This window comes from Homarus americanus, unplaced genomic scaffold, assembly GCF_018991925.1.
Source record: "Homarus americanus isolate GMGI-L3 unplaced genomic scaffold, GMGI_Hamer_2.0 scaffold36970, whole genome shotgun sequence".
NCBI lineage: Eukaryota > Metazoa > Arthropoda > Malacostraca > Decapoda > Nephropidae > Homarus > Homarus americanus.
Window position 1 is genome coordinate 4,590,124 of NW_024740094.1, and position 14,232 is coordinate 4,604,355.

General features: G+C 38.6%; 1 protein-coding gene across 10 annotated transcripts in view; it reads right to left on the minus strand.

Moving 5' to 3' along the window:
• The window catches only part of LOC121875177 (ATP-binding cassette sub-family C member 3-like), a 309,143-nt gene that overhangs the window by 217,724 nt on the left and 77,187 nt on the right, over window positions 1–14,232 (minus strand). For all 10 annotated transcript variants that reach the window (XR_006090559.1, XM_042379616.1, XM_042379618.1 and 7 more), the window contains one exon: window positions 6,399–6,567. Coding sequence is in view for 9 of the 10 variants with exons in the window: in XM_042379616.1 (XP_042235550.1) it covers window positions 6,399–6,567 (169 nt within the window). In the remaining variant the exon portion in view is untranslated. The remainder of the gene's footprint in view (window positions 1–6,398; window positions 6,568–14,232) is intronic.

A 14,232-nucleotide genomic window follows, 5' to 3' on the forward strand; every position in this document is an offset into this window, starting at 1 on the left:
ATATATGTCATTAATATGCATCATTTGTGTTACTCTGTTAAGCCAAACCAAGAGTAGTATTAATTAGTTATAGACTATTTGGCAACTGTCCTGAGTCACGTGAGCTAAGACGCTCCTCACTCATATGCTGGGTGGCCAGAGACTCTCTCTAGTAACCGTTGGTATAGGCTATAGGCAGGACGTGTCCACACCGACCCAGTACAGACGTGCTTTGTTCAGTCATCTACAATACCCTAGTGGTATCTGGTACAGTGAGTTCTGCTATAACGCGTGTTTTGATAACGCGAATTTGCTCTAACGCGATTTATGAATTCGGGACAATATTTGTATAACGCGATCGCATGTTTGCTATAACGCGATTTTTGCTTACTATTTCTCCAATTTTGTGGTATTAACTGTGAATATGGTAAAGAAGAATATCTCCAAAAAGCATTCTGATGATAGAATTCCCGGTGATTATCATAAAAGAAAGGATATAACACTTGAAGAGAAGCTTGATGTTATCAACCTCAAAATCACCCTTCTCCCCCATCAAGTTACATTCATATTTTTTCAAGGTAAAGTGTTAAATTTACTGTATGATTTCATTATTAGATATGAATGTAACATTTATTTAGACTGTGCTATCCTTTGTGTTAGGCTAACTACTAAATTTTTTCGATTTCGAGTAATCTGCACCTAACCCTATTTTCTCCATAAGCCCTGTTATTTCTATTACGCGATTTTCTATAACACGATATTTTACAAGAACACAATTATCGCGTTATAGCAGAACTACCTGTAATTAGTGGCACGTTAACTTAGGCCTAGGAAGGGATCCTGGTGTTAAGGAATCTCCTATTTGGTAGGAAATAACTAGTTGGTTGTGATTGCTGTGTATATATTGTGGTGTCTGTGTTTAATATAGTTAATGTTAAGTAGTACTGTATTCATTTTATTTAACTCCTTAACGGTATATTTTCAACCCTTCCGGCATCACTCTTATTTTAATATACAATCACTTATCCCCTTAAATTCCATGGTTGCTAGACAGTACTCCTTTAAGAATGTAAATTTAATTATTTAATTATCTTCCCATTTGTGACTCACTTACTCCAACTTATTCTTATTTATTCAAGTACATTCAGTTGAGTCGGTTTTTGTGGGGATAATTATTGCCGTGTTCTCTGTTTGTTCCTTTATTTGATGATAACTTGGGGTAGGTTTCACTCCCCAGGTATAAGGGATATTGGGATCACGACATTGGAAGTATGCCTCGGTCCATCCCATCCCGAAGAAGGGTTACCATTCTAATCACTTAAACTATCGCTCCATTGCCCTAACTTCATCCTTCTCTGAGATTTTTTGAAACTATCTTAAACTATCATTTTCTCCATCACCTTGAATGCCTTTCTCTTTTGTCGGTTCTACTGGTGATCTGCTCTCCTACTGCACCCATCTTTGGTCATCCACTCTTAGGGATTATGGGGACAACTTTCGTTGTGGCCCTCAACATCTCTAAAGCATGTGACAGGGTATGGCACAAGTCTTTGCTTTCTAAACTTAGCTAAATTCAATAGTAATAAAACACAGTATTTACCAATTACACTTTCCAAAATAGAATATCTCCCACCAATCAACTTTTGGGATGCAATCATTCTACCAAATTTTAAAATAGAAATGCTTGGCCTCACCAATTCCTCTAAAATATCATGGAAGCCACACATCCACAACATTGCTAAAGCTGCCTCCCGAAAGCTGGGAATGCTGTACAGATGCCGTAGCTACTTCACTCCTGAGCAGTTGCTTGAAGTTTATAAGGGATTCATTCATCCTAACTTAGAGTACGTACTACTCTCATATCTACTGTAGGGTGGCTCTTCTTCTGTCTAACTGTTAGATAGGGTGGAATCAATGGCATTTTGTCTCATTAACTCTCCTCCTTTAATTGATAAATCTTTCTTCTCTTTCTCTTCACTGCAATGTTGCTTCACTCTCACTCTTTTACAGGTACTTTTGGCATCCTGTGTACCACCGCCATGGCCGTGGGCTCGTAACACTCGTCTTGCCCACTGTTTCTGTGTGGATGTCAGTGACACTAGAAGAACTCGTTTTAGTACCTCCTTCTTTCCTCACACAGCCAAACTGTGGGATGCTCTGCCTCCTTCTGTTTTTCCATACTCATACAATCTGTTTCACACTTCAAAAAGCTGGTTTTCCGGCATCTCTGTGATGTAGATTCATATACCGTAGTCTTTTTCTGTTCTATTTTTAATTTTTTTACTCTTATTTTTTCACCTCCCAGGCCCCATTGTGAGTCAATGACCTGTGCCCAAGTGGGCTATTCCCTGTAAAAAAAAAAAAAGTCTGGTAGCCCTCTTTTGGACATTCTCAACCAATTGACAGTTTCTAACATATCTCAGGGACCAGATGGCATGATAGTACTCCAAATGGAGAAGCACCTCTCTTTTGAAGAGTGTTATGAGGGAGTAATCACAAAGGTATGTAAACACCCTTCTTATATGACCTATTAAGAGTAACTTACTGTATTTGAATGATTTGCTTTTCTCTCACAATGACCCAAAAACATCGTTATAAACTTACACATCCAGATTGCTTTTACATTTGGTCTCGGTTATTGATATTTCTTTATCATGTTGGGACATGTGATAGGCCTCCTTGCTATTGATACGACATACGGTATAGTATTTCCACGCTAACCTGACCCACAAGCCACACCTCTCTTCTAATACTCGATTGGTTCATAGAAATTTTCAACTAAATGTGTTCACAATTAATAAGCAGACCTGTTATTATCTAAAATAATGTTAAATATCTGAACTATCAAAATGCAAATGATTTCAAGGCATTAGCACTTCAGAGAGGATGTTAGAAATTTTTAAATATTTATCATAAAAGGTCAATATACAGTAAATATGAGCTTATACACGCTCAGTCCAGGGGAGGGTAAAAACCTCAGGGGAATCAATCAGCTATTTGTAGCTATATATGAGGGGCGGGGTTTATGGACGAGCTTAAAGCGGAAAGGGTAAAGGTGCATCCTTTTGCATTTCACAACATTGTGTCTTAACATCCATTCTTCTGACCACCCTAGAAGCCAAAAGAGATCTTCCTGTAATGGTCTACAGGAAGACCTTCCTGTTCTTATACAACAGTTCCACAACACCTACGATGTCAGGCTGATGGGTCTTGCTGGATGTTTTTAAACTCTGCACTCTTGTCGAGGAAAGTGTCAGTGCTTGTGTACACGACTTTCAAATTGGAAATAGTTTCATTTTAACAGCTGCCTTGTTTATTCTATTAACCATATTGTTTAGGTCATGGACTCATGGGTGTGGTGAAATATACTGTACAGTCAACCCTCACTTTACGCGGTCCCACATTCCGCGTTTCCACGTTTACACGGTACCCTGCCAGAACCCAGGTTGCTCACATTCCGCGGTGCGTGTACCCCTTTACGCGGGTGAAGTATAATTTTTTTATTTAGCTCAAAATTCATACAAATTATCCGGCCAGAATATAATTTACCTTGCTGGAATTCTTACAATTTGATGATCATTTTGAATATAAGCATCATATATTTTGCATTAGACATACAAAGTTTAGATCTAATGTAAGTGTTTTGTTTACTCTGAGTAAATATGTTATCTTTTGTGCAAAATATATGACATTTATATTCAAAATATTCCTGGTCTTACAAGGAATCCAGCAATGTCAATTATATTATCCTAACTTTAGTCTGAGTTATTATTTATTACTAAAAGTTAAAATCTAGTTTTTTCACCCAACATTTCTCTGGTAGGGAGGGAAGGTGGGGGGTGGGGGGGAGGGGGGGAGGGTTGGGACCGACCGACCATCTGGCGCGGTTGGAAGAGGGGGGGGAGGCAAGGTGGGGTACTTTGATTGACAGATAGTGTTGTGAAGAATATTTTTTTTTTATTAACTGAAGATATTTGTTTTAGCTCATAAAATTCATACAAATTACCTGGCCAGAATATAATTTACATTGCTGGAATTCTTACAATTTGATGATCATTTTGAATATAAACATCATAGATTTTGCATTAGACATACAAATTTTAGATCTAATGTAAGTATCTTGTTTACTCTGAGTAAATATGTTATCTTTTGTGCAAAATATATGGCATTTATATTCAAAATATTCCTGGTCTTACAAGGAATCCAGCAATGTCAATTATATTATCCTAACTTTAGTTTGAGGTATTATTTATTACTATACCTTAAAATGTAGTGGTTTTCCCCCAAAAGTTTCTCAGAGAGGGAAGAGCCAGCGAGTGTAGTGTGAGAAGAGGGGGAGGGAGTTGAGTCCATTATTTGAATGGACATTAACTTGGCGACTGTATTTCTCTATTTCTCTTAAGTATTAATTGTGTGTATGTACCATCATAAAATTAAGATGTTATTTTTACTAGAACATAGGTATTGTGTCGGAAAAAGTGGAGTTTGGGGGTCAGCCGGTCTCTATTTCATTTAATCCCATATGTTATGTTGTTCACTTTACGCGTTTCTCACTTTCCGCGGTACCCTGTGGGTTATATTAACATATAACCGCGTAAAGTGAGGGTTGACTGTATTGTATATTTATTTACACATTGAGTATTGGTCATGGGTGTGGTGAAATATACTGTATTGTATAGTTATTTACACATTGAGTGGGAGGTCATGGGGCTTGGGGTCGACTTGTTGTTCCCCTTTGATTCTGCACTGTTGCATTTGCCTCCACTACTTCTCCATGTACAGTATATGAGCCATCAGAGTCCATTTTTTTTCACTGAACCTTCTATTTTTTATGCTTCAAGATTAAGAGTTCCTTGTGGTACAGTGGTAGGGTGTTGGTTATACAGCAGTAACGTGCTATTTCTCACTAATATGTCAAGGGTTTGAGTCCTGCTTGGCTCAAACACACATGAAAAGTGTGTTATCTAGTGTGACTATACCAAATATCACAAGTTTCCAAGACTCCAGTTTCTTCCTGTACTAACACTGGGTAGACTGCATGATCTAGACTTAATGAAAATGCTCTGAAAGAATGAATTCAGATTTGTTGTTAAGATTCTTGCCTGTTGAATAATATCCCATTTTTGCTTCACTTTTTACAGGACTGTAGTCCTGAGAAGGCAAGGCTTATTTCTTCTCCTTTTTAAATGATACAGTAGAAAAGTTGGATGTTCATGAAAATTATGAACAGAAAACTTAAAATAGTTCACAGAAATGACCAAATATGCTGACAAACATGATGGAAGAGGTAAAGATAGGATGCTGGAATTTAAGTTGAGATACATCCAGACCAAAAACTTCTGCTGACAGAGCTCATCTTGACAAGGGGGTAGCCTACACTCTTACCTGACATTCAATATATGTACAGGTGTCCTTCACTTAAGAAATAGGTAAGGCTCCTGAAAAACTATTCATAAAGTGAATTTCCATATCTCAAAAAATAGAACAAATGGGACAAAATAGGGTTAGGTTCTCTAACAACAAGAAAACCCCAATATTATACTGTACCTCCAAAACTTGAAATCGGTTCACAAAAAAAAAAAAAAATCCTACCTGACCAACGAAAAATAGTACCTATCAACTGTAATTTACTACCTAATGCATAAAAATCATTAATAAAATACTATCAAGATGAAAATTTGCAGCCAAAATCATTAAAGAAAAGCTAAATGATATTTTAATACAAACATCATTTCCATAAGATGCAGCCACATGACCTCAAAGCTCAACATAGCACCTCAGCCCAACTTGGATGATGCCTCCGCTCCCCTACTCAGCATGCTAACTGTTGCATAGTAAGAAATGTTTATTCCTTTTATATTTTTTACCTCATGATAGTTATTTCTTTTACTTTTTCACATTATATACAAAGGATTGTGTGTGCATGGAAATAACTTTAAAAAAAAATATATGAAGAAAGCTAAGTTAATCTACCCAAAATTACAAGTTACATAATAACCATAATGTAGCTTACAGCTCGACCTAGGAGGAAGAGGGCTAGAGGGATGTGAATTCAAACAAATGAACTGAATGGCAGAAGAGATTACCTTGAGGGATGGCAGTTAGGGTTCACCACAGGAGGTGGGAAATGGTGGAACGAAAGACGTGGGCTGGCGGGAGGAGGGAGGTTGTTGTTTTTGTCATTGTTATGATCATTGAATGAGAATACTTCTCTATCTATCTCTCCAAGATGGCCAACCCAGCTGACTCCTATGGGTGTGCATTTGAATATTTACTGGGACCCAAATTTATATAAGTGGGAGAAATTTGGGAAATCCTTTTAAGCGAATTTTCATATTACGAACATTCGTTAATTGAGGGGTACCTGTATATCATTTACACACACACACACACACACACAAAGAAAAATCTCTTCTTACCAAGTATTTGCCAAAGTTCATATAGAGCAACTAAGATGATCAGAGGACCTGACCAGAGCAAGTTGGAAAACAAAGGAAAGTCACTCATTCTCTGCGAGTCTACAGCCATTAAGTTGACAATCTCGCCCACGGTTGAATTTTGTCTGGCAGATGACGACAAAGTGAGTGCCTGTCAAAAAAGAAATGTTTTTATCAAGAGAAATGCTGTGTTATCAAAGGTACACAATAAAAGGATATACTGTATTACTGTACTATACTGTACTATGAAATAACTACTGTATTGTGTTCATCAGTAACTAAAAGACATTTCTCACACTCTCTACAAGTGTTAGTCATATAAACTTTATGTTCCTCAGCTGACTCTCATACTCGACTCTATTCACAAAATTTTTTGGTCTTCACAAATTCTTGGTCTTATCTGCTTCACTTGGATATTTATAAACACATATGTTCTTAACTGGCTTATTTAAATATTTAGAATCACAGTTGATCCAATACCAGTACATCTCACTTCAGTATTTAAATTCCTTTGGATAACTAATCTCTCAAGCACACTATCATATGTTGCATAATTTTGATATAAATATTCTTCACATGTTGACCTATACATCTCACTTCTAAACTGTGATATTGTTAATGGTACCCTGTACTTTTATGGCACCGTTGTGTATCTGTTGACTTTTAGTGATAGGTTCTACCACAAAAATTTTCACCTTAAAGCAGAGGAAACATCACTTGTGACCATACTGTGTGATTCTGTCTTTACTGTTACCCAGTCTTAGAACTTCTTCATCACTAACACCTGCAGTAATTCCTCACTAAATTACACTAATTGGAGGAAAATTTGTTTTCCTGGGATGGTTTCCCATGTTCTACCAATATTTACAGTACAGTACCTTATTTCATCTGTGTTCCATTAAATAAGACAATCATATACAGTACAGTGATATAAGATACTTTAACAATAACACAAAAAGAAGAGTATATTTGTTAACCCCAACAGGGAGGGAAAGGGGGTACAGCAGAGACAAATATTTTGAGATGCATTAGATGGGATCTTATAAATTCTTGTAAGTTATGTACTTACAGACACCCCTTAGGTTACAGATGACTTTAGCTATGGAATTTTACTTTAATTTCTTGAGGTGGAAAAATACTGTACAGTACACACAAGGGCATCCCATTTAATATTTTACTTCTCATCGATAATGCTCCTGACCACCTGGCACATTTAGATGATTTTGACCCAAACACTTAGGATGTGTTTCTCCCTCCCAACACAGCTTTAGTCCTCCAGCCCATGGACCAAGGGGTCAAAGCTAATTTCAAGGTCTTACAAGAGTTTTGAAAGTCCTATAATATCTACCAAGCCATCCAGAATATTGCTAAGGCTTGGGCAGACGTCTTCTAAGCCTGTATGGGGCATGGAAGAAGATGCGTCCCCAGTTCATACACAGTTTTAAAGGTTTCGAAACTGACGAAACTTATGAGGAGGTAACAGACAAAATTGTCACGCTTGCCCAGGACCTACAACTGAAGGTCGATATTGGAGATGTGGGAGACCTTATCGAGTTACATGGGGCTGAGCTATCAAATGAGCACTTGAAGGAGTTGGAAGCAGTGGTGTTGGTTGAGGAGATTTCAGTTGAGGATCAAAATGAATCAGTTGGGAAGCCATGATGCTATATCACCAAGGAGATGGCAACAGCGTTCTGTGAGACTGCTTCTAGAATATCATGATTTGGGGAGAAGGGAACTGAATGCCTCAAGATTTTTTAAAGGGAATAGACAGATGGAGAAGACGCTAGTCATGTTTCCTCTTCTTCTTTCTCTCTCTCTCTCTCTCTCTCTCTCTCTCTCTCTCTCTCTCTTTTTTTTTCTTTTACGAGGCTTAGGCCACCCGGGCACAGGTCACCAACCCACATCCAGGAATGGGGTGGGGGGGATTAAATATTTCTTTTACAGTGAATACAGAAATGGAAAAAATAAAACAAATTATGAGTGCGAAACGATATACTGTATATGTTATGGTAAATTTGCAGTCACACCACACTCTGTTAGAAAGTAAAAAACATATTTTTGTTCAAGCTCGAATGCGACGCTCAGCAAATGCTACCTACTTTTACTTTTACTTTTATCCTCTTCGCCACTGATCGGCTTGTTAGCCGCTTGGGCGATCGGTCACGACTCTTTTCCTTTATATTCTTCACCAAAAGGTCGGCTCGCTAGCCGCCCGGGCGATCGGTCACGTCTCTGTCACGCACTGTTGGCAAATACTGGGCATGCACCGGCTCCTGAATGTACCTGAACCCGCTCCAGTGTTGGTCAAGTCTTCTCTTGAAAGAGCTCACACTCGGTGCCGTCACAACACTTTCTGGTAGATTGTTCCAAGAGTTTACAACCCTCACTCCGAAAAAGTTTGCCCTCACGGTTTTCCGGACTTGCGGCTTCTTCAATCTTGAGCTGTGACCCCTTGTGGGGCGAGCGTCCGCCAGCTCCAAGTAAGGACACTCAACTGAGTAGTGCCCCCTGAGATGCTTATAAACCTCAACTAGGTCCCCCCTTGCCCGTCTGTAGTATAAGCTAGGCAAGTTCAGGCGCTCCAATCTCGCAGGGTAGCTGAGATGCCGAAGTGCAGGCACCAGCTTGGTGGCCCTCCTTTGAACATTTTCAACCAACTGACAGTCCCTAGCATATCTCGGGGACCAGATGGGGTGACAGTACTCCAGATGGGGAAGCACTTCACTCCTGAAGATCGTCACGAGGGACGGACCGTCTAGATATCTGAACGACCTTCTTATAAGACCCAATAATTTATTTGCCTGATTTACCTAGGTATGTTAATTCCTAGCCAATTCGCCAGGCCAACATACAGGCAATTAAAACATCTAATAATTACTTAATAAGTAATATTAGGAGGACACGTCGCTACCTGGCATTTAATTGCTATTTTCAAAGTCCTTCCTTCATCTAGCCACTATGCGCACTGCGAACCTCTTCTCTTGCCTGGCGATTCAGCTATAATACACACATAAGAACATAAGAACATAAGAATGGAGGAAACTGCAGCGGGCCTATTGACCCATACTGGGCAGTCCCGTTTATACACAACCCCTATTGCTCATATAAGCATCCAACCTATGTTTGAAGCTATTCAGCGTATTCGAGTTAATGATGATATTTGGTAACTTGTTCCACTCATCCACTACTCTGTTTCCAAACCAGTGTTTACCAATTTCACGCCGAAATCTAAATTTGTCTAATTTAAAACCATTGTTACGGGTTCGCTCCTGGTTGGATAGTTTGAGTACCTTTGTAATGTCCCCTTTGTTTAACCCTGACTTCCATTTATACACCTCTATCATGTGGCCCCTCACTCTATGTCTCTCGAGGGAGTGCAAATTAAGATGCTTTAACCTGTCTCTGTATTCAAGGTTCCTAATGCCCGGGATTAGTCTTGTCATTCTCCTCTGGATTCTTTCCAATGATTCTATATCCATTCTGTAATACGGTGACCAGAACTGAATTGCAAAATCCAGGTGAGGTCTCACAAGCGCTAGATATAATTTTAAGATGACCTCGCTAGTCTTGTAACTAACACTCCTTTGTATGAACCCAAGTCTTTATTAGCCTTGTTACGAGCAAAAACACATTGTTTACTTGGCTTAAGATTCCTACTTATCATTACTCCTAAATCTCTCTCGCAGTTGGATTCCACAATGGCATCGTTGTTCATCTGGTAACTAGTTTCCCTGTTTACATCTCCTATACTGAGTACTTTACATTTGTCCACATTGAATTTCATCTGCCATTTTTCCGACCATTCGAAAAATTTGTTTAGATCTTCCTGTAGTTTTGCAGAGTCCTCGTCAGATTTAATTACACGTCCTATTTTAGTGTCATCAGCAAATTTACTTATGTTGCTGGCTATGCCGATATCTATGCACTAGCGTAGCTAGGGGGGGGGGCGGTCCGCCCCGGGCGGCACTTTTGGGTCTGCTCATCACCCATATCTGCAGCTACTGGAGACGTTAATCCATCCCTTTGTATCGGCGGCAAGTTAATCCTTGTCGTGTCTGACCTAACACCTGACCCACATCATCACGGCCACGTCATGAGCTACACCCTTGCTATGCGCCCCCCCGCCACACACACAACCTGTAACCTGTTGAGGATTAAGGAAACAACTTCAAACAAGTATGCCAGTGAGCTCATGTGGTGTGGGTCAGGTGTTAGGTCAGACACGACGAGGATTAACTTGCCGCCCATACAAAGGGAAGGATTAACGTCTCCAGTAGCTGCAAAACCATGCAGTCTCGGGTCATATAAGTTCATGTACAGCTGACCAATCCACCGGTTACAAGCAATTCACTTCAGTTCTGCACAAGTCTCCATCGTGACAAGACGAGGGGAGGCTAGACGACTTTTAAGTTCTCTTGTGTTTTCGATCCAGTTATTTACTTTGTTGGAAGACATAATACTATAAGGTAAGAAATATTAAAGTATTGGTTAAAAAATATTGATGTGACTTTTGCTGCGGTACTGAGATTAAATATTAAGATTTTGTTTCACAGCATTGCGATTTTATACTAAGACACTATCCTCACTGGGGTACAGACAAAAGCCCCCCAGACAAAAGCCACCCAGACAAAAGCCCCCCAGACGAAAGCCACCCAGACAAAAGCCCCCTACTTTGATCGGGGTGGCTTTTGTCTGACAACAGTAAGGGCTTTCAAAAGTTACGGACATAATTAAATAGTTGAGGGTAAAATATACTGTTCTTCTCTGTGGTTAATTATTGGTTAGGTTAGGGTTGGGTTAGGTTAGGTTAGGTTGGGTTAGGTTAGGGTTGTCAGACAAAAGCCACCCCGATCAAAGTAGGGGACTTTTGTCTGGGTGGCTTTCGTCTGGGGGGCTTCTGGGTGCCTTTCGTGGCTTATGTGACATCCATTTTCACTGTACTCTGAGTCTGTAATTTTAGATTAAGTTGCTACTTTTTACATTTCCATTGTATTACATTGATACTAGTGTCATTGTACCGTGATTTTAGATCAAGCTGTTTGCTACTTCCTATCTGTCTCCTACTATTCAGAACGAGTTTATAGAAATTTTGGGAGAAAACGTAAGAAGCAAAGTCATCAAGCAAGTAAAAGAAGCAAAGTACTTTTCCATGATATTCGACAGCACTCCTGATATTTCACATAAGGATCAAACGAGCCAAGTTTTACGCTATGTTATGATCGATGGAGATAAAGTGAAGGTTGTGGAATCATTTGTCGATTTCATTGAAACAAAAGGTAAAACCGCCGAGAATATTTCAATGATGATTTTGGAAAAATTAGAGAAAGACGGAATTGATATTCAAAATTGTAGAGGGCAAGCATATGATAATGCTGCGGTGATGGCTGGTGTTCATACTGGTGTTCAGAAACGTATCAAGGAAATTAATAAAAAAGCAGAATTTGTCGCTTGTACAAATCACTCACTGAATTTGGCGGGTGTTCATGCAGCTTCTGTTGCTGTGAATTCTGTTACCTTTTTTGGATGTGTGGAGCGTTTGTTTGTATTTTTTTCTTCATCAACCCATCGCTGGGATGTTCTAACTTCAGTCACTGGTCAAAGTGTCAAGCGCATAATAGAAACTCGGTGGAGTGCGAGGGGAGAAGCTGTAAGTGTTGTAAAGAAACATTTCTCAAAAATCTTAAGTGCCCTAGATAAGTTAACTGGTGAAGAAGAAAATACAGCTACCAGGGCAGATGCTGGTGTTCTACTTGGTGCGTTGCAATCATTTTCCTTTTTGTGCTTTCTTGGCCTGTGGGGACCCGTCCTTCTAGAAATTAACGACACACAGACTTACCTCCAAACCAAGGGCTTGAACATACAACAATGTTATATAAAACTCAGGGCATTAGAAACATTTCTAGTTGAAAACAGGGACAAGCTAGTGAGTAATGGAGTTAACTATGCCAAAGAAATTTGCAATGATCTGGGGATAGTCATGGAGCGTCAGCGTCGACCCAAAAAGAAGAAACAAATGTTTGGTGAAGGATCACGAGATGCTGAATTGCCATACGACATTGAATTGAGGAGAGAAATGTTTTCTTGCTGGACAGAGTGATCCAAGAAATAACTTTGAGATTTCAACAGCTTCATGAACTTGCTGAGAAATATGCCTTCCTTACCCCATTGAATCTTTTGGATGATAAATATAAGTGTCAAATAGATCACGATCACGACGACATTGATAAAGAGGAGTTCCTCGTTGAGAGAAAAAGACTTCAGCATTTTGTTCCTGTTGCTGCTATAACTATTAAAGACAGAATACAGACGTGGAAAGAAGCCCCCCTTGAACTTTTGCAGTTTATTGAAAAGTATAACCTTGGGAACTCGGTTCCAAATATAGTAATAATGCTGAGGATTTTCCTCACAATTGCTGTTAGTGTTGCTACCTGTGAGAGGAGTTTTTCGAAACTAAAACTGATCAAGAATTACTTAAGATCTACTATGAGCACCTTGCGGTTGAGAAATCTTGCCATACTGTCTATAGAGCGACAATTGACAGATGGAATAGTTTTTGACAATGTCATTGAAGAATTTGCCAACAAAAAAACAAGAAAAGTTACTTTGTAGAAAGTTGTAGTTTTCATTTCAGAAATAAAGATGGTCCTAATTTTTTACACTTTTTTACTTTTTCCCCTATCCTATATGTCGTTTTTGCTTTTTGTTTAACTGTTACTTATAAAGTTTAAGTATGTTTGGGGTGTATTTAAAGCATACTATATTTGAGTATGTGAAAGTACAGTAATATTATAATGGTACACAAACTATTTAATATATATATATATATATATATATATATATATATATATATATATATATATATATATATATATATATATATATATATATATATATATATATATATATATATTAGTTGTTCAATGCTCTGAATGCGACGATGAGCAATGCTTCCTAGGTATGTTAATTCCTAGCCAATTCGCCAGGCCAACATACAGGCAATTAAAACATCTAATAATTACTTAATAAGTAATGTTAGGAGGACACGTCGCTAGCTGGAATTTAATGGCTATTTTGAAAGTCCCTCCTTCAACCAGCCTCCATGCGCACTGCGAAGCTCATCTCTTGCCTGGTGATTCAGCTATAATACACACAAAGGGAAGCTTCACGAATTTGTGTTTTAATTGCTGAAATACTCACCTGTGCATGGATATTATATATGGTATTTGTACTTAATAGCACAGTGATGAAGTAGAGTGACTTTCATTTTGTTATGTCTCTCAGTTATTGTATTTGGGACATTTTCTTATACGACTTTGGGTCAGCATGGTGACCAAAACACATTTTCTTTGTGAGTCGTTTAGATCATTGTGACTATCCCTTGCCTTTAAGTCACTCAGTGAATGTCGCTGCGCCCTCCCGGGCTCGTCTTCACTAAAAGAGAATATGTGAATATATCTATTTATATATACTGTATACATATATATATATATATATATATATATATATATATATATATATATATATATATATATATATATATATATATATATATATATATATATATATATGTGTGTGTATATTGTTTATGATCTCTTTGTCCCAATTATTCACGTGCTAATATGAATACAATGACTGTCTCTCTCCCTACTCTTATGTACGGTCACAAAACCTTTGGGCTTCCGCCCTTGGGTTTCTATTTGTTCTCAGCAAAAAGGCCAGAGTTGAGTTTGGTTCTTCATAACTTTGATGTCCTCAGTAGCAGGTTCAGGCGAACTTTAGCGAGGCTGCTAGACTTAGCGTTCCTTCCGGAATG